Source organism: Neophocaena asiaeorientalis, unplaced genomic scaffold, assembly GCF_003031525.2.
Source record: "Neophocaena asiaeorientalis asiaeorientalis breed wild unplaced genomic scaffold, Neophocaena_asiaeorientalis_V1.1 scaffold437, whole genome shotgun sequence".
Taxonomy (NCBI): Eukaryota; Metazoa; Chordata; class Mammalia; order Artiodactyla; family Phocoenidae; genus Neophocaena; species Neophocaena asiaeorientalis.
This window is the reverse complement of record NW_020173375.1, coordinates 1379280-1405609: the sequence shown is the minus strand read 5'-3', so window position 1 is coordinate 1405609 and position 26330 is coordinate 1379280. Positions and strand designations below refer to the sequence as shown.

At 37.9% G+C, this 26330-nt stretch overlaps 1 protein-coding gene and 1 non-coding gene across 2 annotated transcripts in view; both read left to right on the top strand.

Annotated features, from left to right (window-relative positions):
* The window catches only part of PCCB (propionyl-CoA carboxylase subunit beta), an 87723-nt gene that overhangs the window by 45826 nt on the left and 15567 nt on the right, over window positions 1-26330 (top strand). The window contains exon 10 of the mRNA XM_024746261.1: window positions 16266-16389. Coding sequence (XP_024602029.1) covers window positions 16266-16389 — 124 coding nt within the window. The remainder of the gene's footprint in view (window positions 1-16265; window positions 16390-26330) is intronic.
* On the top strand, window positions 14083-14155 carry TRNAE-UUC (transfer RNA glutamic acid (anticodon UUC)). Its single transcript has one exon. It is a non-coding gene; the product is annotated as a tRNA-Glu (tRNA).

Sequence of the window (26330 nt, the reverse complement as noted above, 5' to 3'; positions counted from 1 at the left end):
TACATGTAGCTGTCCAGTTTTCCCAGCACCACTTATTGAAGAGACTGTCTTTTCTCCATAGTATATCCTTGCCTCCTTTGTCATAGATTAGGTGACCATAGCCATGTGGGTTTGTCTCTGGGATTTCTATCCTGTTCCATTGATCTATATTTCTGTTTTTGTGCCAGTAACATATTGTCTTGATTACTGTAGCTTTGTAGTATAGTCTGAAGTCCTCCAGCTCCGTTTTTTTTCCTCAAGACTGCTTTGGCTTTCGGGGTCTTTTGTGTCTCCATACAAATTTTAAGATTTTTTGTTCTAGTTCTGTAGAAAAATGCCATTGGTAATTTGATAGGGATTGCATTGAATCTGTAGATTGCTTTGGGTAGTATAGTCATTTTCACAATATTGATTCTTCCAGTCCAAGAACATGGTATATCTCTCCATCTGTTTTTATCATCTTTAATTTCTTTCAACAGTGTCTTATAGTTTTCTGTATACAGGTCTTTTGTCTCCCTAGGTAGGTTTATTCCTAGGTATTTTATTCTTTTTTTTGCAATGGTATATGGGAGTGTTTCCTTAATTTCTCTTTCAGAATTTTCATCATTAGTGTATAGGAGTGCAAGAGGTTTCTGTGCATTAATTTTGTATCCTGCTACTTTACCAAATTCATTGATTAGCTCTAGTAGCTTTCTGGTAGCATCTTTAGGATTCTCTATGTATAGTATCATGTCATCTGCAAACTGACAGTTTTACTTCTTCTTTCCCAATTTGTATTCCTTTTATTTCTTTTACTTCTCGGATTGCTGTGGCTAGGACTTCGAAAACTATGTTGAAAAGTAGTGGTGAGAGTGGACATCCTTGTCTTGTTCCTAATTTTAGAAGAAATGCTTTCAGTTTTTCACCATTGAGAATTATATTTGCTGTGGGTTTGTTGTATATGGCCCTTATTATGTTGAGGTAGGTTCCCTGTGTGCCCACTTTCTGGAGAGTTTTTATCATAAATGGGTGTTGAATTTTGTCAAAAGCTTTTTCTGCATCTATTGAGATGGACTTATCGTTTTTCTTCAGTTTGTTAATATGGTGTATCACATTGATTTTGCGTATATTGAAGAATCCTTGCATCCCTGGGATAAATCCCGCTTGATCATGGTGTATGATCCTTTTAATGAGTTGTTGGATTCTGTTTGCTAATATTTTGTTGAGGATTTTTGCATCTATAGTCATCAGTGATATTGGTCTGTAATTTTCTTTTTTGTAGTATCTTTGTCTGGTTTTGGTATCAAGGTGATGGTGGCCTCATAGAATGAGTTTGGGAGTGTTCCTTCCTCTGCAATGTTTTAGATGAGCTTGAGAAGGATGGGTGTTAGCTCTTCTCTAAGTGTTTGATAGAATTCACCTGTGAAGCCATCTGGACCTGGACTTTTGTTTGTTGGAAGATTTTTAATCCCAGTTTCAATATCATTACTTGTGATTGGTCTGTTCATATTTTCTATTTCTTCCTGGTTCAGTCTTGGAAGCTTATACCTTTCTAAGAATTTGTGCATTTTTTCCAGGTTGTCCACTTTATTGGCATAGAGTTTCTTGTAGTAATCCCTTAGGATGCTTTGTATTTCTCTGGTGTCTGTTGTAACTTCTTGATTTTCATTTCTCATTTTCTTGATTTGAGTCCTCTCTCTCTTGATGAGTCTGGCTAATGGTTTATCATTTTTGTTTATCTTCTCAAAGAACCAGCTTTTAGTTTTATTGATCTTTGCTATTGTTTTCTTTGTTTCTATTTCATTTATTTTTGCTCTGATCTTTATGATTTCTTTCCTTTTACTAACTTTGGGTTTTGTTTTGTTCTTCTTTCTCTAGTTCCTTTAGGTGTAAGGTTAGATTGTTTATTTGAGATTTTTCTTGTTTCTTCAGGTAGGCTTTATTGCTATAAACTTCCCTCTTAGAACTGCTTTTGCTACATCCCATAGGTTTTGGATCATCGTGTTTTCATTGTCATTTGTCTCTAGGTATTTTCGGATTTCCTTTTTGATTTCTGCAGTGATCTCTTGGTTATTCAGTAACGTATTGTTTAGCACTCCGTGTATTTGTGTTTTTACGTTTTTTTCCCTGTAAATCATTTCTAATCTCATAGCATTGTGGTCAGAAAAGATGCTTGATATGATTTCAATTTTCTTAAATTTACTGAGGCTTGATTTGTGCCCCAAGATGTGATCTATCCTGGAGAATGTTCCATGTGCACTTGAGAAGAAAGTGTAATATGCTCTTTTTGGTTGGAATGTCCTATAAATATCAATTAAATCTATCTGGTCTTTTGTGTCATTTAAAGGTTGTGTTTCCTAATTTTCTGTTTGGATGATCTGTCTGTTGGTTTAAGTGAGGTGTTAAAGTTCTACACTATTATTGTGTTACTGCCGATTTCCTCTTTTATAGCTGTTAGCAGTTGTTTTATGTATTGAGATGCTTGTATGTTGGGTGCATATATATTTATAATTGTTATATCTTCTTCTTGGATGGATCCCTTGATCATTTTGCAGTGTCCTTCTTTGTCTCTTGTAACATTCTTTATTTTAAAGTCCATTTTATCTGATATGAGTATTGCTACTCCAGGTTTCTTTTGATTTCCATTTGCATGGAGTATCTTTTTCCATGCCCTCACTTTCAGTTGGTATGTGTTCCTAGGTCTGAAGTGGGTCTCTTGTAGACAGCATATTTATGGGTCTTGTTTTTGTATCCATTCAGCAAGCCTGTGTCTTTTGGTTTGAGTATTTAATCCATTCACGTTTAAGGTAATTATCAATATGTATGTTCCTATTCCCATTTTCTTAATTGTTATGAGTTTGTTTTTTCTTTTAAAATAAATGTATTTTTGGCTGTGTTAGGTCTTCATTGCTGTGTGCAGGCTTTCTCTAGTTGTGAGCAGGGGCTACTCTTTGTTGTGGTGCATGGGCTTCTCATTGTTGTGACTTCTCTTGTTGTGGAGCAAGGGCTCTAGGTGCGTGGGCTTCAGTAGTTGTGGCACGTGGGCTCAGTAGTTGTGACTTGCGGGCTCTAGAGCGCAGACTCAGTAGTTGTGGGACATGGGCCTAGTTGCTCCGTGGCATGTGGTATCTTCACTGTGCCACCGGGGAAGACCTATGAGTTTGTTTTTGTAGGCCCATTTCTTCTCTTGTGTTTCCCACTGAAAGAAGTTCCTTCAGCATTTGTTGTAGATCAGGTTTGATGGTGCTGAATTCTCTTAGCTTTTGCTTGTCTGTAAAGCTCTTGATTTCTCCATTGAATCTGAATGAGATCCTTGCTGGGTAGAATAATCTTGGTTGTAGGTTCTTCCCTTTCATCACTTTAAATATATCATGCCACTCCTTTCTGGCTTGTAGAGTTTCTGCTGAGAAATCAGCTGTTAACGTTATGGGAGTCCCTTGTATGTTATTTGTCGTTTTCCCCTTGTTGCTTTCAATAATTTTTCTTTGTCTTCAATTTCTGTCAATTTGATTACTGTGTGTCTTGGCGTGATTCTCCTTGGGTTTATCCTGCCTGCGACTCTCTGTGCTTCATTGACTTGGGTGGCTATTTCCTTTTCCATGTTAGGGAAGTTTTTGACTATAATCTCTTCAAATATTTTTTTGGGTACTTTCTCTCTGTCTTCTCCTTCTGGGACCCCTATAATGCGAACGTTGTTGCGTTTATTGTTTTCCCAGAGGTCTCTTAGGCTGTCTTCATATCTTCTCATTCTTTTTTCTTTATTCTGTTCCGTGGCAGTGAATTCCACCATTCTGCCTTCCAGGTGTCTTATCTGTTCTTCTCCCTTAATTATTCTTGTATTGATTCCTTCTAGTGTATTTTTATTTTCAGTTATTGTGTTGTTCATCTCTGTTTGTTTGTTCTTTAATTCTTCTAGGTGTCTGTTCTTTAATTCTTATAGGTCTTTGTTAAACATTTCTTGCATCTTCTCAATCTTTGCTGTCATTGTTTTTCCGAGGTCTTGGATCATCTTCACTATCATTATTCTGAATTTGTTTTCTGGAAGGTTGCCTATCTCCACTTCATTTAGTTGTTTTTCTGGGGTTTTATCTTGTTCCTTCATCTGGTACATAGCCCTCTGCCTTTTAATTTTGTGTGTCTTTCTGTGAATGTGGTTTTTGTTCCACAGGCTGCAGGATTGTAGTTCTTCTTGCTTCTGCTGTCTGCCCTCTGCTCTCTGTAATCTTTTGTGTGAACAAACCACAGTTTATCTACTGTTGGTGGGCATTTGGGTAGTTTCTAGTTTGGAATTATTACAGATAGTTCTGATATCATTCTGTTACGTGATTTTGGTAAATAAACAAACTTTCACGTTTCTGTTGAATCTGTAGTGAGGAGTGGAAGTACCGCCTCATAGCCAGGCATACATGGAGCCTTAGTGGACCCTGCCCAAGGGTTCTTCAAAGGCTGTGTCAGTTTGCACTCCCACCAGCAGCATTTGAGAGTTCTGGTGCCTTAACATTGTCACCAACACTTGACCAATACCATACTGCCTTAATTATTCAGTTGATAGTACGCTTTCACATCTGGTAGAGATAGTTCCTCTTGATTATTCTTTTCTTGGAATTTTCTTGCCTAGTCTTGTTTATTTTTCCATATGAAATTTAGAAATCAGTTTGTCTTGTTTTAGGGTGAAAGCGGGGGGTGGAAGTAGGGCATCCTTTTGTTGTTTTTATTGGGATCCCATTAAATTTATGCACTAACTAGGGAAAATTGACATCCTTATGAATCTGAAACAATCTAAAAACACAGTTTGCATTTTTATTTGTTAAAGTGTACTTTTCTCTCCTTGACTGTTTTAAAGATTTCCTTGTTTATTCCTAAGTATCTTTTTATTGTAGATGGGGTCTTTTCTATCTTCTGTTGTTTTTTAGGTATATATGAAAGCTTTTGATTCTGTTTATCAATTTTATATCCAATTACCTATTAAGTTCTCTTATTATTTGTTATAGTTTTTCACTGTTAATTCTTTTGGCTTTTTCAAGTATATTAGTATATTGCCTACATACAAATAGTTTTGTCTTTTCCTTTCCAGTTATGTTATATCATTTCTTTCTCTTGTTCAGTTGCATTGATGTACCTCCATATTTTATCAAATGCAGTGATAAGCAGTGGTTGTCATAGTGGGCATCTTTGTTTTGTTCCTAACTTTAGAGAGACTGTCATTAGTATTTCCTAATTTTATATCTTTTTCTTATGTTAAGAAAGCTACCACTGCTTCCTGTTTTTCTTTAACATCTTTACTGGAGTATAATTGCTTTACAATGTTGTGTTGGTTTCTGCTGTATAACAAAGTGAATCAGCTATATGTATACAGATATCCCCATATCTCCTCCCTCTTACATCTCCCTTCCACCCTCCCTATCCCACACTGGTTTCTATTTTAATTTTTGTTGTTGCCTACTTGTTTTCTTTGTAAATCAGGGGTGGGTATTGAATATTGTTAAGTGCCCTTTCAGCATTTATAGAGGTAATCACATTGATTTTTCTTAGTTCTATTTGTAAATATATCTTAATACTTGTTATATTTTATAAATGTTTTATTTTGAATGTTTACATCAATATCATGGAATGTTAGCTGATTTTGGGGGTATTTTATTTATTTTAAACTTTTTATTTTATATTGGAGTATAGCCGATTAACAATGTTTTGATAGCTTCAGGTGCACAGCAAAGGGACTCAGCCATACATATGCATGTATCCATTCTCCCCCAAACTCCCCTCCCATCGAGGCTGCCACATAACGTTGAGCAGAGTTCCCTGTGCTATACAGTAGGGCCTTGTTGGTTATCCATTTTAATTATAGCAGTATTTACATGTCTATCCTAAACTCTCTGACTATCCCTTCTTTAGGGAGGTGGTGTATTTTAAAATCAGGTTTTGGTGTCAGTGCTCTTGCATCATTTATTAGTTTGCTAGGGCTGCCATAACAAAATACCACAGACTGAATTGCTTAAACAAAAATTAATTTTCTCACAGTTCTGGAGGCTAGAAGTCCAGGATTGAGGTGCCAGCAGAGTTGGTTTCTGTTGAGTCCTCTCTTCTGGTTTGCAGATGGCTGCCTGCTCACTGTGCCCCGATGTGGGCTTTCTTCTCTGTGCACAAGAAAGAGAGATCTCTGATGTCTTTTCCTCTTAAAAGGACACCAGTCCTTTCAAATTAGGGCCCCAACCTTTATGACCTCATTTGCTTTATCTCCTTAAAGGCCCTGTCTCCAAACATAATCACATTGGGGGTTAGGCTTCAGTGTATGAATTTTGGCGGTGGGGATACATAGTTCAGTTCATGAAGTGCCATAATGAGAATTTGCAAGTTTTCTATGCTTTGGAACAGTTGAAATAGCATTGGGATTATCTGCTCTTTAAAGATCTGGTGGGATTTTCCTGGTGGCGCTGTGGTTAAGGGTCTGCCTGCCAGTGCAGGCGACATGGGTTCGATCCCTGGTCCAGGAAGATCCCACGTGCCATGGAGCAGCTAAGCCTGTGTGCCACAACTACTGAGCCGGTTTTGGTAGACTATATATATTTTTTCTATGAATTACCTATTCCAGATTTTTAATTTTACCTGCATAGGATTATGCAGGGTATATAGTCTTAGAAGATTAGCAAAATCTGTTTCAGTGGTTTTCTCTGACATTTCTTGTTTTATATTTTCTTGATAGTTACCTAGTAGTTGAAATATTTTATTGATGTGTTTCAGAGAATCAACTTTTTGTTTAATTTTTGTTTCTTTTTAAAGCTATGTATTTTCTGCTCTTTTATTGATTAATTCCTTTTGTGCTTTCTTTCAGTTAATCATCTTTTTTTCCTTCTCGAACTTTTGAGCTAGAAGTTTAATAAATATATTCTGTTTCATTTTTAATACTGTATTTAAGTCCATTGTAGAAAACATAGTCAAATAGCCACATCTAACTGTAGGGGAGGTTAGGAAATATGATAGCCATTTGCGCATCGTTTCTTCTACAGTGGTAGAAACAGAAGCTGGATTTTTGGTGGATACTTAGGAGTCTCTGCTACACTCTCTAAATCCTTTTTAAATAAAAACAAATAATATGTACAAACGAAAAAACTTAAGTATAGAAACATGTAAAATGAAATGCAAATATTTTCTCTCTCCTCCTTATCAGTCTTTCCCAGAGGTAAGCACTATTAAATTTCTTGTGTATCTTTCCAGAAAAAAATTTATATGTCAAATATATATCAATATATTTACTTTTAACTGAAAGTAGATTGTATTATAGACACTTCCACACCTTACTCTTTTTTCACTTTCTTTCCCTGTCATGGCATACAGGTCTACCTTATTCATTATAATGACTGTATAGTACTCCATTGTATGGATGGAACATTATTTAAACTTTACCGTACTGATGGACATTTAGATCTTTAATAGTTTTTGTTGTTATAGCAGTGCTGCAGTAAACATCTGTGTGTATTAGTATGTTTTTGTGACTATATCCATTGGATTAGAACTTAGTAATGGAATTTTGTCAGTGGCATGAATTCTTAAAATTGTTTAAAAAAAAAAAAGAGGGGGAAGGTGGTATTTCTGGGTAGTCAAAGTCTCCTGAATACAAAACTCTACACATACTTGAAAAACTATATGTAGGCCAATAAGAAGAAAAACTAAAACTACCATTTCCATTCCTTTATCATAATTGTAAGACAGGAAACTACAAACTTCATATAACAATAAGTAGAACAATAAATACCACTTTTTAAAAAAAATTATTTATTTTTGGCTGTGCTGGGTCTTAGTTGTGGCACGCGGGACCTTTAGTCATGGCATGTGGACTCTTAGTTGCAGCATGCAGACTTCTTAGTTGTGGCATGCATGAGGGATCTAGTTCCCTGACCAGGGATCGAGCCCAGGCCCCCTGCATTGGAAGCTCAGAGTCTTAACCACTGGACCACCATGGAAGTCCCTAAGCACCACTTTCTAGTAGGATTGTTTCTTGAATTTTGGCAACAAGTCTCTGTGGAGAGCTGGAAGAAGTGTTGAGACACTGCTCAGAAGAAAGAGAAGGGAATTTAGAAGAAACCACTCAGGGAGAGAAAGTTCACTATAAGAGTGAAAATACTGGAAAAGAGTCCTGTTAGGTCAGAAGAGTTACTTAAGAGGAGGGACTTAAACATACACAAGAATCAAGAAAGCATGGAAGGGCATTCCTTCTAGGGAAGAAAAGATTAAAAAAGAAGAGAGAAGCACCTTTGGAAATTGTGAAGTGAGGGAAAAATGAAGAAAGAGGTAAATTTATGTGTCTACAAGATAAAAAAAAAACACTGAAGGTCATACTACCCCTTTCCCTACCACCCTCTTCTAATATCAAGACACCCATTAACTAAGTGGCACTTTGTTATACTGACAGAAGAGGGCGCTCTTGAACTGGGAATCTTGTTCACCATCCCAGACTGTCAACCCTGTCCACAAAATGCAGATACAAGTAGTTTATCTATACAGAGCTACTAAGATAAGAAAACCAAAAATGAGAACAAAAAACTTCAATTGACAAAACTCCCTTCATTGTAAAAGTTAGTCATTCAGCAGATGATCACACTGCAGTAGAGTTCAGTAGCCTCAAATCATCACCTGAGTTATGAAAATCAAATTCAGCAACTAATGACAGAAAGGACATAAAATAGGAAGAAGTAAAGTTAGAGGTGACTGAATTAAAATGGAGGGGGACAAGATCATATATGAGAAGTGAAGACAGAATTATAAAGTGCTCTAGGGAGATTGTATTTGAATGAAATTTAATAAGGAATGTTGAAGAAAAGTGGGAAAACAACCAAAAGCATAAAGAAAAAGGTAAAAAAATCAGAAAAAAGTGACTAAAATGGAAGATAGGCAAAGAAGACTGAACATACATATAACTGGAGTGTCTGACGAAGGGCAAACAGGAAGAGAATTAATGTTTAAAACTGTAATCCAAGAAGACATCCCAGAAAAAGACCCAGAGCTACATAATGAAAGAGCTCACTGAGTGTATGGGAGAATTAACCAAGAATGATCAAACTCGAGTAAATATCCACATATAACTATTAGATTTTTTTTTTTTTTGGCTGCACTGGGTCTTAGTTGTGGCATGTGGGATCTTTGTTGTGGCATGTGAGACCTTTAGTTGTGGCATGCAGACTTCTTAGTTGTGGCATGTGGACTCCTAGTTGCGGCTTGTGGGCTTCTTAGTTGTGGCATGTGGACTCTTAGTTGCAGCATGCATGCAGGATCTTGTTCTCCAACCAGGGATCGAACCCAGGCCCCCTGCATTGGTAGCGTGGAGTCTTACCCACTGGACCACCAGGGAAGTCCCACTACTAGATTTTGAAAAGAAAAATCCTCAAGACTTTGGGGCAAAAAGATTAAATAACTTACAAGGATGGGAGAATTAGAGTAGCATCAGACTTTTCAAAAGCAACAACAAAGCAAGGCAACAATAGAGAAGCACTTCCTGGAGACTCCAGGAAAGACTAAAGATTTTATATCTGGCCAAGCTGATGTTCATGTATTAAGACTAAAGAAAACCAGCTAAAACTGAGGGAATTCTGTGTTCCCAGGCTCTTCTTGAGGAAGCTTCTAGAGGATGAGTTTCATCCAACCAAGAGATTACTGGACAAATTTTAGGAAAAGGATTGATAGTGCTTATTTAATTATAAGACTAGAATAAGGTTGGGAATGAGGGTAGAGAACAATGTATAAATGCTATGTTTCAGTTGCAGAAAAAAATGCCACTGAAAGGTGGAAGAGAAGGAAGAGTGAAAGAGTATAGCAGAATAAGTATACTGATTGTTGTGACTCAACAGATATTAATAGTAGACAACCCAGTTAATAAGACATTAGATGAGGAAACAGACTAAGGGCGTTAAAAAGGTATAATTACAAAGGTAACCACTAGACCAAAAATATAAATCTTTATAAACAGCAACATAAAACATATTACTTAAACAGTAAATATAACATGGTACACAGAATAATTACAAGAATAAAAAACATCTGAAATACCAATAAATATGAATGGCCAAACTTATTTATTAAACTTGTTTATCTCATTTATTAAAAGAAAAGGATGTTCAATTTTCCTCAAAAAGCAAGACCAACTATATGTGGTGTACAAGAGACAAAGTGATTCTGAAAAGTTAAATGTAAGGGATGGGGAAAGGTATGTCAGGAGAACAGAAACAATGCTGTGTGTGTGAGCCTAATATTGGGTGATGTGAAATTCAAGTATTTACTGTGACAAGGGAAGACATTTTCAAATGCTAAAAGCCATAATTCACAGTGATGATGTAAAAGATCTATGCCCTAAATGATAAAACTACCATCTTTAAAAAGGAGAAACTATAGGATGTCCAAGGAGACATAGGTAGAAACAAATAATAATAGATTTAAATGTACCATAATTAGTACAAAGTAGGTCAAATGGACAAAAATAAGTAAGATATAGAAGACCTCAATAACATCACAGATAGATATTAAAGATCTATCTCAGACTTTACAGCCTGGTAATAGGCAATGAATCTTATTCTCAAGTGCACATGGAACATTCACAAAAGTTGATCACATATTTGGTCAGAAAGAAAGCATCCTAGCAGTCCATAAAGCAAAAATATTACAAAACACAATGATTAAGACTAGAAATTTATAGCTACAACAATAAAAGCACTGTCTCATTTAAAATAAATCTGTTAATTCTTGAATAAAAGGAGAAAATATAAGCCAAATGACAGAATTCTAAGAGAATAAAGATAATGAAAACACTACATATCAAAATCTATGGAATACTGTCTATGAGAGGAGGAAAATTTATAGCCTTAATTGCTTAGTGAAAAATGAAAGAAGGAAAAGAAACTAAATTCTCCACTCAAAAAGCTGGGGAAAAAATATTCCAAAGAATAACAAGACAGGATTTAATAAGGATAAAAGCAGAAATTTTATGACTTGGGAAATAGAAAAATAGCTGTAACTAATGGAATAGAGTAACTACTAGCTAACTTTAAAAAAAGGCACAAGTAAAAAGTGGAAAGGAGAAATGATAGAGATAGAAGAAATTTAAAAATCATAAGAGGTTAGATGAACTGGACATTTTATTTGGAAAATACATTTTACCCAAAATTGACCCCATTAGAGGTAGAAAGCCTAAGTGGACCAAATTACATAGTAGTTATTTCACAAAAATAGCACTAGACCTAGATAATTTCATGTGGGAATTCTATGAAACCTTCCAAGACCAAAGAATCACAGTGCTACATAAATTATTTCAGATCATAGACAGTAAACACACACACACACACCCTGTACAAATTCTTTTTATGAAACAAGTATGACATTGATATACCTGAACCTGATATAGAACTGAAAAAGATTTCAGATTGGCATCATTTACCAATATTGAGGCAACAATACCAAATAAATGTTAGCTAACAGACTCCAACACCATGTTAAAATTATATACCATAAGCAAGTGGGATTTATTGTAGGAATGCAAGGTTGGTTCTAGAAAATCTATAATATACTGCATTAATAGATAGACAGGAGAAAGATTATATGGTTGTTTTCATACAATGCTGAGAAAAGGCTTTAAGAAAGTTCAACACCCATTTCTAATAGAAACACTCAAGAAAGTAGGAATTGATGAATACTTAACATGATAGTTTAATATACACTTTTTCAAGACAAAGCATCTTAATATGGAAATACTTACACTAAGGTCTGGGACAAGGCAAGGATGCTCTCTCTATCTCCACTATTATTTAACATTGTACTGGAGGTATTAGCCAATGCAATTAGATAAAGAAGAAGATCAGTTAGAGGCAAAAAGCTTTGCAAAAGTTGACCTATGCTTGTGTATGACATAATATGCTAAAAATCCTAGGGAATGCGTGATAAAACTGAAACAATAAATAGGGAACAGGATATAAAATTAACCTAGGAATAGTCTTCATATACATGAACAGTAACCAATTATATTGTGGTAATGTAAAAACTCATTTTGCATAGCAATAAAGATAAAATATTTAGTAATAAACTTATGGGGCAAATTTTAAAACTTCTGAAAAACATGAAAACAGACTTGAACAGATGCAGAGACATCCCTTGTTCCTGGATATTGAGTTAATATAAGAACATCAAAAGAAAAGCTATGGCCATATCCTCTATTAAAGCATGCTGTAGTTAAAACAGTGTAGTCCTGGCACATAAATAGATCAGTGGAATAGAATAGAAAAGCTAGAAGTTGATTCAAGTACATATAGAATTCTGGTACATATGATAAAGGTATTATGTCAAATTCCAGGGGCAAAGATTAGCTCTTCAATAAATGGTGCTAAGGAATTGCCTGGCAGTCCAGTGGTTAGGACTTTGCTCTTTCACTGCCCAGGTTCAGTCCCTGGTTAGGGAACTAAGATCCCACAAGCTGTGCAGTGTGGCTCCCCGCCCTGCAAAATAAATAAATAAAGAAATGGTGCTAGACACCTGGATAGCTGGTTAGGAAAATATAAAATTTTATTCGTAGTTTATACCATATGCAAAAATAAACTAATAATAGATCAGAGAACTAAATATAATAAGTGAAATATTTAAAGAAAGCATAGATAAATTTCTCTAACTTTAGGAGAAGGTAAAGGATTTTGAACTATGATTTAAAATTCAGTTTCAGTTAAAAAATTGATAAGTATGACTATATAAACATTTAAAAATTCCACTCTGCATAGCAAAAAAATACATGAAGTTAAAAGACACCCAGGGGGACTTCCCTGGTGGCACTGTGGTTAAGAATCCACCTGCCATCGCAAGGGACACAGGTTTGAGCCCTGGTCCAGGAAGATCCCACATGCCACGGAGCAGCTAAGCCCGTGCATCACGACTACTGAGCCTGCACTCTAGAGCCTGTGAGCCACAACTACTGAGCCTGCATGCCACAACTGCTGAAGCCCACGTGCCACAATTACTGAAGCCTGAGCACCTAGAGCCCGTGCTCTGCAACAAAGAGAAGCCACCACAGTGAGAAGCCCACGCACCGCAACAAAGAGTAGCCCCTGCTCGCCGCAACTAGAGAAAGCCCGTGCACAGCAGCGAAGACCCAGCACAGCCATAAATGAATGAATGAATGAATGAATGAATGACAACCAGGAATTCCCTGGTGGTCCAGTGGTTAGGACTCCATACTTCTACTGCAGGGGGCACAGGTTCAATCCCTGGTTGGGGAACTAAGATCCTGCATGCCTCGTGGTGTGGCCTCCCCCCAAAACAACAACAACAATGACAACAACAAAAAAGACAACCAGCAAACTGGGAGAAAATATTTGCAACGTATATCACAAGTAAAGGACCAATATCCCTAATACGTAAAGAACTTTTTTAAAAATTGAAGGAATAAAGACTAAAACTGATAGAAAAGCAGGCAAAAATCATGAATAGATAGCTCACAAAAGAAGATACAAAATGGACCTTAAACATATTTGAGAGATGTTCAGCTTTACTCATAATGCTAGAAATGCAACTTAAAATTATACTGAGTTATTTCTCTTTTGTCAGATTGGCCAGTGATTCAAAACTTGAAAATACTTTCCATGGCAAGTCTATGGGGAAGCAGGCACTGTCATGTGTTGATGGTAAGAGCTATCTGAGAGTTTGCCTCAGCAGTCCCACTTCTAGGAATTTACCCTGAAGATACACTTCCCACTTTACACAATTATAGATGCACAAGGTTCCTACTGTTACAGTGTTATTTATAATTGCAAAGTATTCTAAACAACCTGAATGTAAGTGTCAAAATAGTGTACACAACACATAGGAGATTGGTTGAATAAACTTTGGTACGTCCACACAATGGAGTACTATGCAGGAGTGAAAAAGAGTGAGGAAAAGCTCTATGAACTGATATGGAGAGATTTCCAGGATATATTGTTAAGTGAAGAAACTCAGAGTGCAAGAGAGAAACTCAGAGTGTGAGAGAGTATCTATAGTTTGTTACTTTCCATCTAAGGTGGAAGGGGAATTAAAAATCTATAAATGTATCTACTCATTTTTGCAGTGCACACACAAAGGATAAATCAGAAAATGATGACATTAATAACAGGGTGAGGGAGTTCCCTGGTGGTCCAGTGGTTAGGACTCAGCACTTTCACTGCTGTGGGCCCGGGTTCGATCCCTGGTCAGGGAACTAAGATCCCGAAAGCTGTGCAGCACTGCAAAAAAAAACCCAAAACAAAAACATCGTGAGTGGAAGGGATGGGGAGTGACACTATTAACCTATATTAATGTTTACATACTAAAAATAAAATCAAGACAGGGTGGGGGTAAACCTTTGAAATAAAAACAAATGAAACTGTGTTTCAAATGAATAACTTTTGAACGCAGTATTTTGACTATATACCTTTAGTCTAATGACAGAAATAGTCATAAAGAAATACTGAATATTGGGTTTTTGTTTTTGTTTTTTTGCTGTCATATGGGTTAGCAATTCTGAAACCATTTCATTTACATTTGAGGATTGAATAATAACTACGTTTTGAGGATAATGCGAGTTAGATGTCCACTATAGGAGAAAGGAGTTATAGTATGGAAAGGGGGATACTAGAATGAACCCTGTAGTTGAATTGGAAGTTGGAATTGGAGTTATCAGTATGAACTCCTGGTTTTCATATTACTTACAGAAATGTGTGTGTGTGTGTGTGTGTGTGTGTGTGTGTATGTAGATCTCCTAGCTCTGTGCCCTGGGCTAGCTTCTTAGAAGCAGCCATTTATTCTACCCCCCACCCTTGGGGACCTGGGTCCCTTGGAGAAATGGCTGATTCTAGGGCTTGGGGCAGGAAAAAAATACAAGATGAATCTGAAAGTAAGGTAATTCCAGAATGTAAGGTAATGCTCAAAGAATGATGGAGAAGCATCAAAAGGGCATAGGATCCACCTTGAATGAGCTCTCACTGTCAAATGTGGAATACTTTGAACATAAAATAAATGTTGGTGGTAAAGATTACAATCCACATAATAAAACAAAAATCTATACCTTCATACTGTGGATTTCCCATAAGTAAATGGGAAAGGCAAAGACATTTTTGACAATAGAATACCAAGTAATAAATGGAGAAGGAAAAATGGGGTTAGAAAAATTGTTTGGCAGTTATCATGGCAGAAATTGGGTTAATAATCAAGGATCATCTATGAATGCTAACTAAACCTACTAGGTAAAAGCTTGATGAAGCATAGGATTTTTACATAATTTCAGAATATTTCCCTACAAAATACTTATTGATTACAAGTGGAAAAATAGTAACTTTACAGGGGAGAAACCTGATATATATCACCACCATTAATGGACAAAGTGACATCATGTGCCTTTTGATGTGATGCACTTGAGAGGGTCACTTCTGTGATATTCTGCCAAAAATGTTTTACCTGAAATTAAACATGAACAAACGTGAAACCCAAATAACCAAGTAACTGACCTGTAGTCTTCAAAAATGTTATGAACATAAAAGACAAAGATTGAGGGGAAAGAATCAAGGCAGGCTAAAGAGACCACATGACCACTCAGAGTACCAGGTGATCTTGGGTCAGGTTCTAGAACCAGATTTTTGTTGCTATAAGGGATGTTATTGGAATAGCTGGTGAAATTTGAATAAGGTTTTATAATAGATAATAATATATTAATGTTAATTTCCTGATTTTGATAATATCACTGAAGTTATAGAAGAGAATGTCCTGTTCTTAGGAGGTAGACACTTAGATAGGTACTTAGAGGTAAAGAGGCGTCGTGTCTGTAACTTATTCTCAAAACAGTTCAGGAAAAAATGTTGTGTGTATGGACATATATATAGTTAGAGAATATATATACAGACACATACTTAAGAGACAGACAGAAAAGCAGGGTAGGCAGGTTGGGAGAGGGAACTATAAAGCTTACATGGTAAAACGTTAATAAATGGGGAATCTGGGTGAAGGATATTTAAATTTTTTTGTATTCTGGAAATTTTTATGAAAGTTTGAAATGATTTCAAAGTAAGGTAAAAAAAAAAAGTGTATTAAATATGCCAAGTTCAAATAGAACCTTTAAAAAAGACTATACTGGTTTATCCTCTTCCATTTGTGTACGAGAGTGTTTTCCCTTTCAGCAGGGAGGAGGTAGTGCCTCTGCCTGTTGTCCTGCTTCCTGGGAGAACCTGTGGTAGGGAGTAGCTATCCAGCCTGTAATTCTGTAAATGTCTGTCATTCTATAATGGAGTTGGATCTTGTTTATCATTTTGAGCTCAAGAGTAAATTTATCCCTGCAGGTTGTTGATGAGCGAGAATTTTTTGAAATCATGCCCAGCTATGCCAAGAACATCATCGTTGGTTTTGCAAGAATGAATGGGAGGACTGTTGGAATTGTTGGCAACCAACCTAAAGTGGCTTCAGGTAGGAGGGAGACACTCTCATAGACCTTGGGGGGTGGTTGGGAGCCAGGGCTGCCTGGGCCCAAGGTGCCCATCTTCTGCCTTTTCCTCAGACACAGCCTTCAGTGGCCAGAGAAAGAAACTCAAATATCAATAGATGAAGTTGTGAAAGCTCCTTTGTCTCTTAATTTCTTAAAATTAACATAAGCATCTGAAAATGCTTCTTTCATGCTTCTCTAATTTTTTAAGGGTTTATAGATAACTTTCCTCCTCAACTTTTAAGGTCTTTACTTTTTCAGAGGCCTGCTTTCTGTCCCCCTAGTTACATTATGACTCACCCACTAAACTGTGAGCCCCATGAGGCCAGGGGTGTTAGTGTCTTATTCACAGTTTTCTCTCTAGTGCCTTTGATGGTGCCAGGAGAACAGTTGGTCCGTGACAAGTTATATACGCTTTTAAAAATAATTAATTAATTAATTTGGCTGTGTTGGATCTTCGTTGCTGCACACAGGCTTTCTCTAGTTGCAGCGAGCAGGGGCTACTCTTTGTTATGGTGCGTGGGCTTCTCATTTTGGTGGCTTCTCTTGTTGTGGAGCATGGGCTCTAGGCGTGTGGGCTTCAGTAGTTGTGGCATGTGGGCTCAGTAGTTGTGGTGCGCAGGCTCGGTAGTTGTGGCGCAAGTACTTAGTTGCTCCGTGGCATGTGGGATTTTCCCGGACCAGGGCTCGAACCCATGTCACCTGCATTGGCAGGCAGATTCTTAACCACTGCGCCACCAGGGAAGTCCCTGATCCATGACAAGTTAACAGCATCTTGCTGTGTCTGTACCCCACAGCTTTCTGGTGAGATGGTCAGACTTGAGTAACAGCCAGGGTGTGGGGACTCTTCCATGGTTGTGCTCTGGGTGGGGTTGGGGTCTCTGGATAGTGCTTCCCTCCTTACTATTTTCCTTCTTAGGTTTCCTTTGAATCCCTATGTGGGACGCATACACCCTCCCTTTTTGACCTAGCCTTATCTTTTATTTCTGCTGTGACAGTTTCTCCTTGTCTTTAGAAAAAGGTTTGTAAAAGTGTTTTTTATTGTGGTAAAATATATACAACATAAAATTTGCCATTTTGACCTCTTTTTTTGTTACTACACTATGGTTGATTTGCAATATAGTGTTAGTTTCAGGTGTATAGCAAAGTGATTTTTTCATAAATAAGTTCATTTGTATTATTTTTTAGATTCCACATATAAGTGATAACATATATTAGTCTCTGTCTGACTTACTTCACTCAGTATGATAATCTCTAGGTCCATCCACATTGCTTCAGATGGCAATTCTTTTCGAATTAGAGTTTTTGTCTTTTCTGTATATATACCCAGGAGTGGGGTTGCTGGATCATATGGTAGCTGTATTTTTAGTTTTCTTAGGAGCCTCCATAGTGTTTTCCACAGTGGCTGCACCAACTTACATTCCCACCAACAGTGCAAGAGGATTCCCTTTTCTCCACACCCTCTTCAGTATTTATTGTTTGTAGACTTTTTGATGATGGCCATTCTGACTGGTGTGAGGTGATCCCTCAGTGTAGTTTTGATTTGCATTTCTCTAATTATTAGTGATGCTGAGCATCTTTTCATGTTCCTGTTGGCCATCTGTATGTCGTCTTTGGAGAAATGTCTGTTTAGGTCTTCTGCCCATTTTTGGATGGGGTTGTTTGTTTTTTTGATATTATTTTAACCATTTTTAAGGGTACAGTGCAGTGGCGTCAATTACCTTCACAATGTGTGAACCCATTACCACTAACTTTCCCCCCCAAATTTCAAATCATCCCAGACAATTCATTTCCATCCTACCTCCCACCCTTGGTAATCTTAATCTACTCTCTGTGAATTTACCTATTCTAGGTATGCCATATAAGTAGAATCATGCAATATTTGTTCCTTGGCATCTGGCTTGTTTTACTTAGCATAATGTTTTCAAGATCCATTCATATTGTAGCATGTATCAGAACTTCATTTTAATTTTTCATGTCTATATAATATTCCATTGCATGTGTATAACTGCATTTTGTTTAATCATTTATCTGTTGATGGACACTTGGGTTGTTTCCACCTTTTTGCTATTGTGAATAATGTCACAGTGAACATTGGTGTACAAGTATTTGTTTGAAACCCTGTTTTCAATTCTTTTGGGTATACACCTAGTTGTGGAATTACTGAGTAATATGGTAATTTTAGGATTACTTTTTTGCGGAAACATCACACTGTTTTCCACAGTGGCTGTACTGTTTTACATTCTCCTTAGCAATGGACAGGGTTCCAATTTCTTCATACTCATCAACACTTGTTATTTTCTGGTATATTTTGATAATAGCCAGTCCTCATGGGTGTGATGTATTATCCCATTGTGGTTTTCGTTTATATTTCCCTAATGATTAGGGATGTTGAGCATCTTTTCTTAGGCTTATTGGCTATTTGCATATCTTTGGAGAAATGTCTATTCAAGTCCTTTGCCCATTTTTTGATTACTTAGAGTTTTTTTGTTGTTGTTGAGTTACAAGCATTCTTTGTATATTCTGGATATTAAACCCTTATCAGATAAATGATTTGCAAATATTTTCTTCCATTCTTTAGGTTTTCTTTACACTTTCTAGATAACGTCATTTGATATACAAAAGTTATAAAATTTGATGAAGTCTAATTCTCTTTCTCTCTCTCTTTGTTTTTGGTTGCTTGTGCTTTTGGAGTCATATATAAGAACTTATTTGCAAATTCAATGTCATAGAGCTTTCCCCCTATGTTTTCTTTTAGGAGTTTTATGCTTTTAGTTTTCACATTTAGGTTTGATCAGTTTTGAGTTAATTTTTACATGTAGCGTAAGTTAGGGGTTCAGCTTCATTCTTCTTCATTTTTTTTTTTTTTTGGCAGTATGCAGCCCTCTCACCGCTGTGGTCTCTCCCATTGTGGAGCACAGGCTCCAGACGCTCAGGCCCAGCAGCCATGGCCCATGGGCCCAGCCGCTCCGCGGCATGTGGGATCCTCCCAGACCGGGGCACGAACCCGCGTCCCTGCATCGGCAGGCGAACTCTCAACCACTGCGCCACCAGGGAAGCCCCATTCTTTTTTTTTTTTAATAGATCTTTATTGGAGTATAATTGCTTCACGATACTGTGTTAGTTTCTGTTGTACACCAAAGTGAATCAGCCATATGCATACATATGTCCCCATATGCCCTCCCTCTTGAGCCTCCCTCCCACCCTCGCTATCCCACCCCTCTAGGTCATCGCAAAGCACTGAGCTGATCTCCCTGTGCTATGCTGCTGCTTCCCACTAGCTAATTATTTTACATTTGGTAGTGTATATATGTTGATGATACTCACTTCATCCCAGCTTCCCCCTCCCCCCCTGTGTCTTCAAGTCCATTCTCTATATCTTTATTCCTGCCCTGCAATTAGGTTCATCAGTACCATTTTTTTAAATATTCCATATATATGCATTAGCATTTGTAGAGAGCTTCATTCTTTTCCATGTGGAAATTCAGTTATCCCAGCACCATTTGTTGAATAGACTTTTCTTTCCCTTTTGTCAGACATCAGTGGGCTGTAGATATATAAGTTTGTTTCTGGGGTCTCAATACTATTCCTTTGGTCTGCAAGTCTATCCATGTTCTAGTATCGCACTGTTTTGATTACTGTACGTTTGTAGTAAGTTTTAATATTGGGAGGTGTGAGTCTTCTCATGTTCTTCCTTTTCAGATTATTTTGGCTTTTTTGGGACCCTTGCAATTCCATATGGATTTGACTGTTGGCCTTTCCATTTCTGCAGAAAAGGTTGTTGGAATTTTGGTAGTGATTGCATTGAATCTGCTGATCACTTTATGAAGTATTGACATTTTAACAATGTAAAGTTTTCTAACTCATGAACACAGGATGTCTTTCCATTTATTATTTATTTATTTAAAAATTTTGGCTGTGTTGGGTCTTCATTGCTACATGTGGGCTTTCTCTAGTTGTGATGAGCGGGGGCTACTCTCTGTTGCGGTGCGTAGTCTTCTTATTGCAGTGGCTTCTCTTGTTGCTGAGCGTGGGCTGTAGGTGCGTGGGCTTCAGTAGTTGCAGCACATGGGCTCAGTAGTTACGACATGCAGGTCCCAGAGTGTGCGGGCTTCAGTAGTTGCAGTTCGTGGGCTCAGTAGTTGTGGCTTGCAGGCTTTAGAGCGCAGACTCAGTAGTCGTGGTGCACAGGCTTAGTTGCTCTGTGGCATGTGGGATCTTCCCAGCCCAGGGATCAAACTCATGTCCCCTGCATTGTTAGGCGGATTCTTAACCACTGTGCCAAAAGTGATGTCCCCTTTCCATTTATTTTGGTCTTCGTTTATATCTTCAGCAGTGTTTTGTAATTTTCAATGCACAGGTCTTTAACGTCTTGGTTAAATTTACTCCTGTTTTATTCTTTTAGTTGCTATTGTAAATGGAATTCCTTTCTCAATTTCTTTTTTGGATTGTTCATTATCTGTTTATAGAAAGACAACTATGCAACTGCTTTTTGTTTGCTGATCTTGTAACCTGCAACTTTGCTGAATTTATTAGCTTTAGGAGCTTTCTTGTAGATTCTCTGGAATTTTCTACATATAGGATCATATTTAATGCATATAAAGATAGTTTTACTTCTTCTTCTCCAGTTTAGATGCCTTTTATTATTGTTTTTTCTTGTCTAATTGCTCTGGCTGGAACTTCCAACACAGTGTTGAATAGCAATAGTGCCATTGGGCATCCTTGTCTTGTTCCTGATCTTAGGGAGAGAACTTTGTGTTTCACTATAGAATATGATGTAAACTGTGGGTTTTTCATATATGGTCTATGTCATGTTGGGGAAATTTCCTTCTATTTGTAGTTTTCTGAGTGTTTTATCATGAAAGGTGATAGCTTTTGCCAAATGCCTTTTCTATGTCGATTGAGTTGATCATGTAGCTTTTGTCCTTTGTTCTATTAATGTGTTGTATTATACTGATTGATTTTTTTGTATATTGAACCACTTTTGCATTCCTGGGATATATCCCATTTGGTTATGGTGTCTAATCTTTTTTTTTTTTTAAATAAACTTTATTTTTTAGAGCTTCTTTTAGCTTCACAGTAAAATTGAGTGGAAACAACAGAGCATTCCCATATATACTCTGTTTTCACACATGTACAGCCTACCCCACTGTCAGTATTCTGAACCAGAGCACTATGTCTGTTACAATTATGGAATGTACATTGACACATCATTACAAGTCCATGGTTTACTATAGGGTTGACTCTTGGCGTTGGATATTCTGTAGGTTTGGATAAATGTGTAATGATATGTATCCACCATTTGCAGCATCATATAAAATAGTTTCACTTGCCCTAAAAATCCTCTGTGCTCTACTTATTCATCACTCCCTTCCCCCAACCCTGATAAACCCCTGGCAACCACTCATCCTTCTACTGTTTCCATAGTTTTCCTTTTCCAAAATGTCATATAGTTGGAATCATACAGTATGTAGCTTTTTCAGATTAGCCTCTTCCAGTTAGTTATATGGAGGAAGCTGGTCTGAGAAGGCCACATACTCTATGATTCACGTTTCCTCTGTGTCTTTTCACGGCTTGATAGCTGATTTCTTTTTAGTGTTAATATTACATTGTCTGGATATATCACAGTTCATTTATCCATTCACCTACTGAAAGACATTCTGGCTACTTTTAAGTTTTGGCAGTTATTAATAAAGCTGCTAAAAACATTCATGTGCAGGTTTTTATGTGGATGTAAGTTTTCACCTCATTTGGGTAAATACCGAGGAGCATGATTGCTGGCTCAAATGGTAAGAGTGTGTTTAGTTTGTAAGAAACTGCCAAACTGTCTTCCAGAGTGGCTGTACTAATTTGCATCCCCACCAGCAGTGAAGGAGACTTTCTATTGCTCCACATCCTTGTCAGCTTTTGGTGTTCTCAGTGTTCTGCATTTTGGCTATTGTGATGTGTGTGGTGGTATCTCACTTTAATTTGCATTTCCCTGATGACGTATGATGTGGAGCATCTTTTCATATGCTTATTTGCCCTGTCTGTGTTTTCTTTGGTGAGGTATCTGTTCAGGTCTTTGGCCAGTTTTTAATTGGGTCGTTTTCTTGTTGTGTTTGTTTGACCTAAACAAAGAGGTAAACTCAAAAAGATGAGTTTATTCAGGAATAGCAGAGGAACTGTAATTTAGGACAAGCAAACCATAGCAAGCTACAGGTGAGTCCATTGAGGGTTTGGGGCAGGTTGTATTTATGGACAGGAAATGTATAGAGGGGAGAGTCCAGTTAGAGTCAGTTAAAATATACAACAAATGGAGACCAGCCTTGGAAACTTCCTGAGCAGATAAAATCAGTCCAGTCACAGAAACAAAACTCAATTCAGCCCACTTGGTGAGTCCATCCTGACCTGGGTCATCTCCCAGTCATGAAACTTCCCAAGGTTGATATGAGATAACCCCTGATCAACCCCCTGTCATCTGAGAAAATTTTGGCACTATCAGTGTTCTGTAAATCAGGCCTTTAAAGGAAATCAGTTTCTTAGTCCTTAAGTTTTTGTCTTCCTGAGGACACATGTGTGAGATTTTCCAATTACATCCTCCAGTTCTATTTTAGATTGAAATTCTTTCACAAGTTTTGAGAGTTCTTTGTATATGTTAGATAACAATCCTTTATCAGATTGTGTGTTTTGCAGATACTTTCCCCCAGTCAGTGGTTGTCTTCTCATTCTCTAGACAGTGTCTTTCACAGAGGAGAAGTTTTTAATTTTAGTGAAGACCAGCTTACCAATTATTTCTTTCATAGATCATGCCTTTGAAAGTAGTGTATCTAAAACGTTGCTGCCATTTCCAAGGTCACCTAGGTATTCTCCCATGTTATCTTCTATGAGTTTTATAGTTTTGTGTTTTACATTTAGGTCTCTGGATCCATTTTGAGTTAATTTTTGTTAAAGGTATAAGGTTTGTCTACATCAGTTTTTTTGGATGTGGATGTCTAGTAGTTCCAGCATCATTTGTTAAAAAGACTGTTTTTCTTCCGTTGTATTACTTTTGGTCCTTTGTCAAAGATCAGTTGATTATATTTATGTAGGTCTATTTATGTAGGTCTATCTGGGCTCTTTATTCTGTTCCATTGATTTGCTTCACCAATACCATACCCCTGGATGATATTGAGTATTTCTATCCATGAACATGGAATATCTCTACTTATTTAGCTTTTTTATTTTGTTCACCAGAGTTTTGTAATTTTCCTCATATAGATCTTGTTTTGTTAGATTTATGCCTATGTATTTTTTTTGGGGGGTAGGGGTGCGCTAATGTAAATGGTATTCTATTGTTAGTTTCAAATTCATTGCTGGTATACAGGAAAGTGATTGACTTTAATAAATTCACTTTGTGTCCTGCAGCTTTGCTGTAATTATTAGTTTCAGCAGTACTTTTGTTCTTTAGGATTTTCTACATAGACAGTCATGTCATCTGTAAGCAAAGAAAGTTTGATTTCTTCCTTCCCAATCTGTATGCCTTTTATATATTTCCTTTCCTTGTTCCATTGTATTAGCTAGGACTTCCAGTACAGTTTTGAAAAGGAGTGATGAGAAGGCACATTCTTGCATTATACCTGATCTTAGTGGGAAAGCTTCTGGTTTTTCACCATTACGTATGATGTTAGCTATAGGTTTTTGTAGATGTTCTTTATGAAGCTGAGAAAGTTCCCCTGTATTTCTAGTTTGCTGAGAGTTTTTATCATGAGTAGGTGTTGGATTTTGTGAATGCTTTTCTAGATCTATTGATACATGGCCATGCCACGCAGCTTGCAGGATGTTAGTTTCCCAACAAGGGACTGAACCCAGGCCCGGTCAGTGACAGCATGGAGTCCTAACCACTGGACCACCAGGGAATTCCCTGCATTTGTTTTTTAAATCATGTAAGAAATAAAAAGTGGTGTTACAGGAGACAGGAGAAGATGGCGGAAGAGTAGGACGTGGAGATCACCTTCCTCCCCACAGATGCATCAGAAATACATCTACACGTGGAACTGCTCCTATAGAACACCAACTGAACGCTGGCAGAAGACCTCAGACCTCCCAAAAGGCAAGAAACTGCCCATGTACCTGGGTAGGGCAAAAGAAAAAAGAAAAAACAGAGACAAAAGAATAGGGATGGGACCTGCACCAGTGGGAGGGAGCTGTGAAGGAGGAAAGGTTTCCACACAGTAGAAGCCCCTTTGCGGGCAGAGACTGCGGGTGGAGGAGGGGGGAAGCTTCAGAGCCACGGAGAAGAGCACAGCAACAGGGGTGCGGAGGGCAAAGTGGAGAGATTCCCACACAGAGGATCGGTGCTGACCAGCACTCACCAGCCTGAGAGGCTTGTCTGCTCACCTGCCAGGACAGGCTGTGGCTGGGAGCTGAGGCTCAGGCTTCGGAGCTTAGATCTGAAGGGGTTAGTGCCATGGCTAGCCAGGAGGGAGCCTGGGAAAAGTCTCGAGCTGCCGAAGAAACAAGAGACTTTTTCTTGTCTCTTTGTTTCCTGGTGCGCGAGGAGAGGGGATTAAGAGCACTGCTTAAAGGAGCTCCAGAGATGGGCGCGTGCCACAGCTATCAGTGCAGACACCAGAGATGGGCATGAGACGCTAAGGCTGCTGCTGCCTCCACCAAGAAGCCTGTGTGCGATCACAGGTCACTATCCCCACCTCCCTTTCCTGGAGCCTGTGCAGTCCGCCACTGCCAGGGTCCCGTGATCCAGGGACAACTTCCCCGGGAGAACGCATGGTACGCCTCAGGCTGGTGCAATGTTACGCAGGCCTCTGCCGCCGCAGGCTCGGTCCGCACTCCGTACCCCTACCTCCCCCCAGCCTAAGTGAGCCAGAGCCATCGAATCAGCGGCTACTTTAACCCCGTCCTGTCTGAGTGAAGAACAGACGCCCTCAGGCAACCTACATGCAGAGGCGGGGCCAAATCCAAAGTGTGAAGAAGAAGAGAAAAAGAAAGGGACTGAGAAAATATTTGAAGAGATTATAGTTGAAAACTTCCCTAATATGGGAAAGGAAATAGTTCATCAAGTCCAGGAAGCACAGAGAGTCCCATACAGGATAAATCCAAGGAGAAACACTCCAAGACACATATTAATCAAACTGTCAAAAATTAAATAGAAAAAAACCATTAAAAGCGCAAGGGAAAAGCAGCAAATAACACACAAGGGAATCCCCATAAGGTTAACAGCTGATCTTTCAGCAGAAACTCTGCAAGCCATAAAGGAGTGACAGGACATATTTAAAGTGCTGAAGGAGAAAAACCTACAACCAAGATAACTCTACCTAGCAAGGATCTCATTCAGATTTGATGGAGAAATTAAAACCTTCACCGACAAGGAAAAGCTGAGAGAGTTCAGCACCACCAAACCAATTTTACAACAAATACTAAAGGAACTTCTGTAGGCAAGAAACACAAGAGAAGGAAAAGACCTACAATAATAAACCCAAAACAATTAAGAAAATGGGAATAGGAACATACATATCGATAATTACCTTAAATGTAAATGGACTAAATGCTCCCACCAAAAGACACAGATTGGCTGAATGGATACAAAAACAAGACCCTTATATATGCTGTCTACAAGAGACCCACTTCAGACCTAGAGACACATACAGACTGAAAGTGAGGGGATGGAAAAAGATATTCCATGCAAGTGGAAATCAGAAGAAAGCTGGAGTAGCAATTCTCATATCAGACAAAATAGACTTTAAAATAAAGACTATTACAAGAGACAAAGAAGGACACTACATGATGATCAAGGGATCAATCCAAGAAGAAGATATGACAATTGTAAATATATATGAAGCCAGCATAAGAACACCTCAATACATAAGGCAAATGCTAACAGTCATAAAAGGGGAAATCGACAGTAACACTTTCATAGTAGGGGACTTTAACACCCCACTTTCAGCAA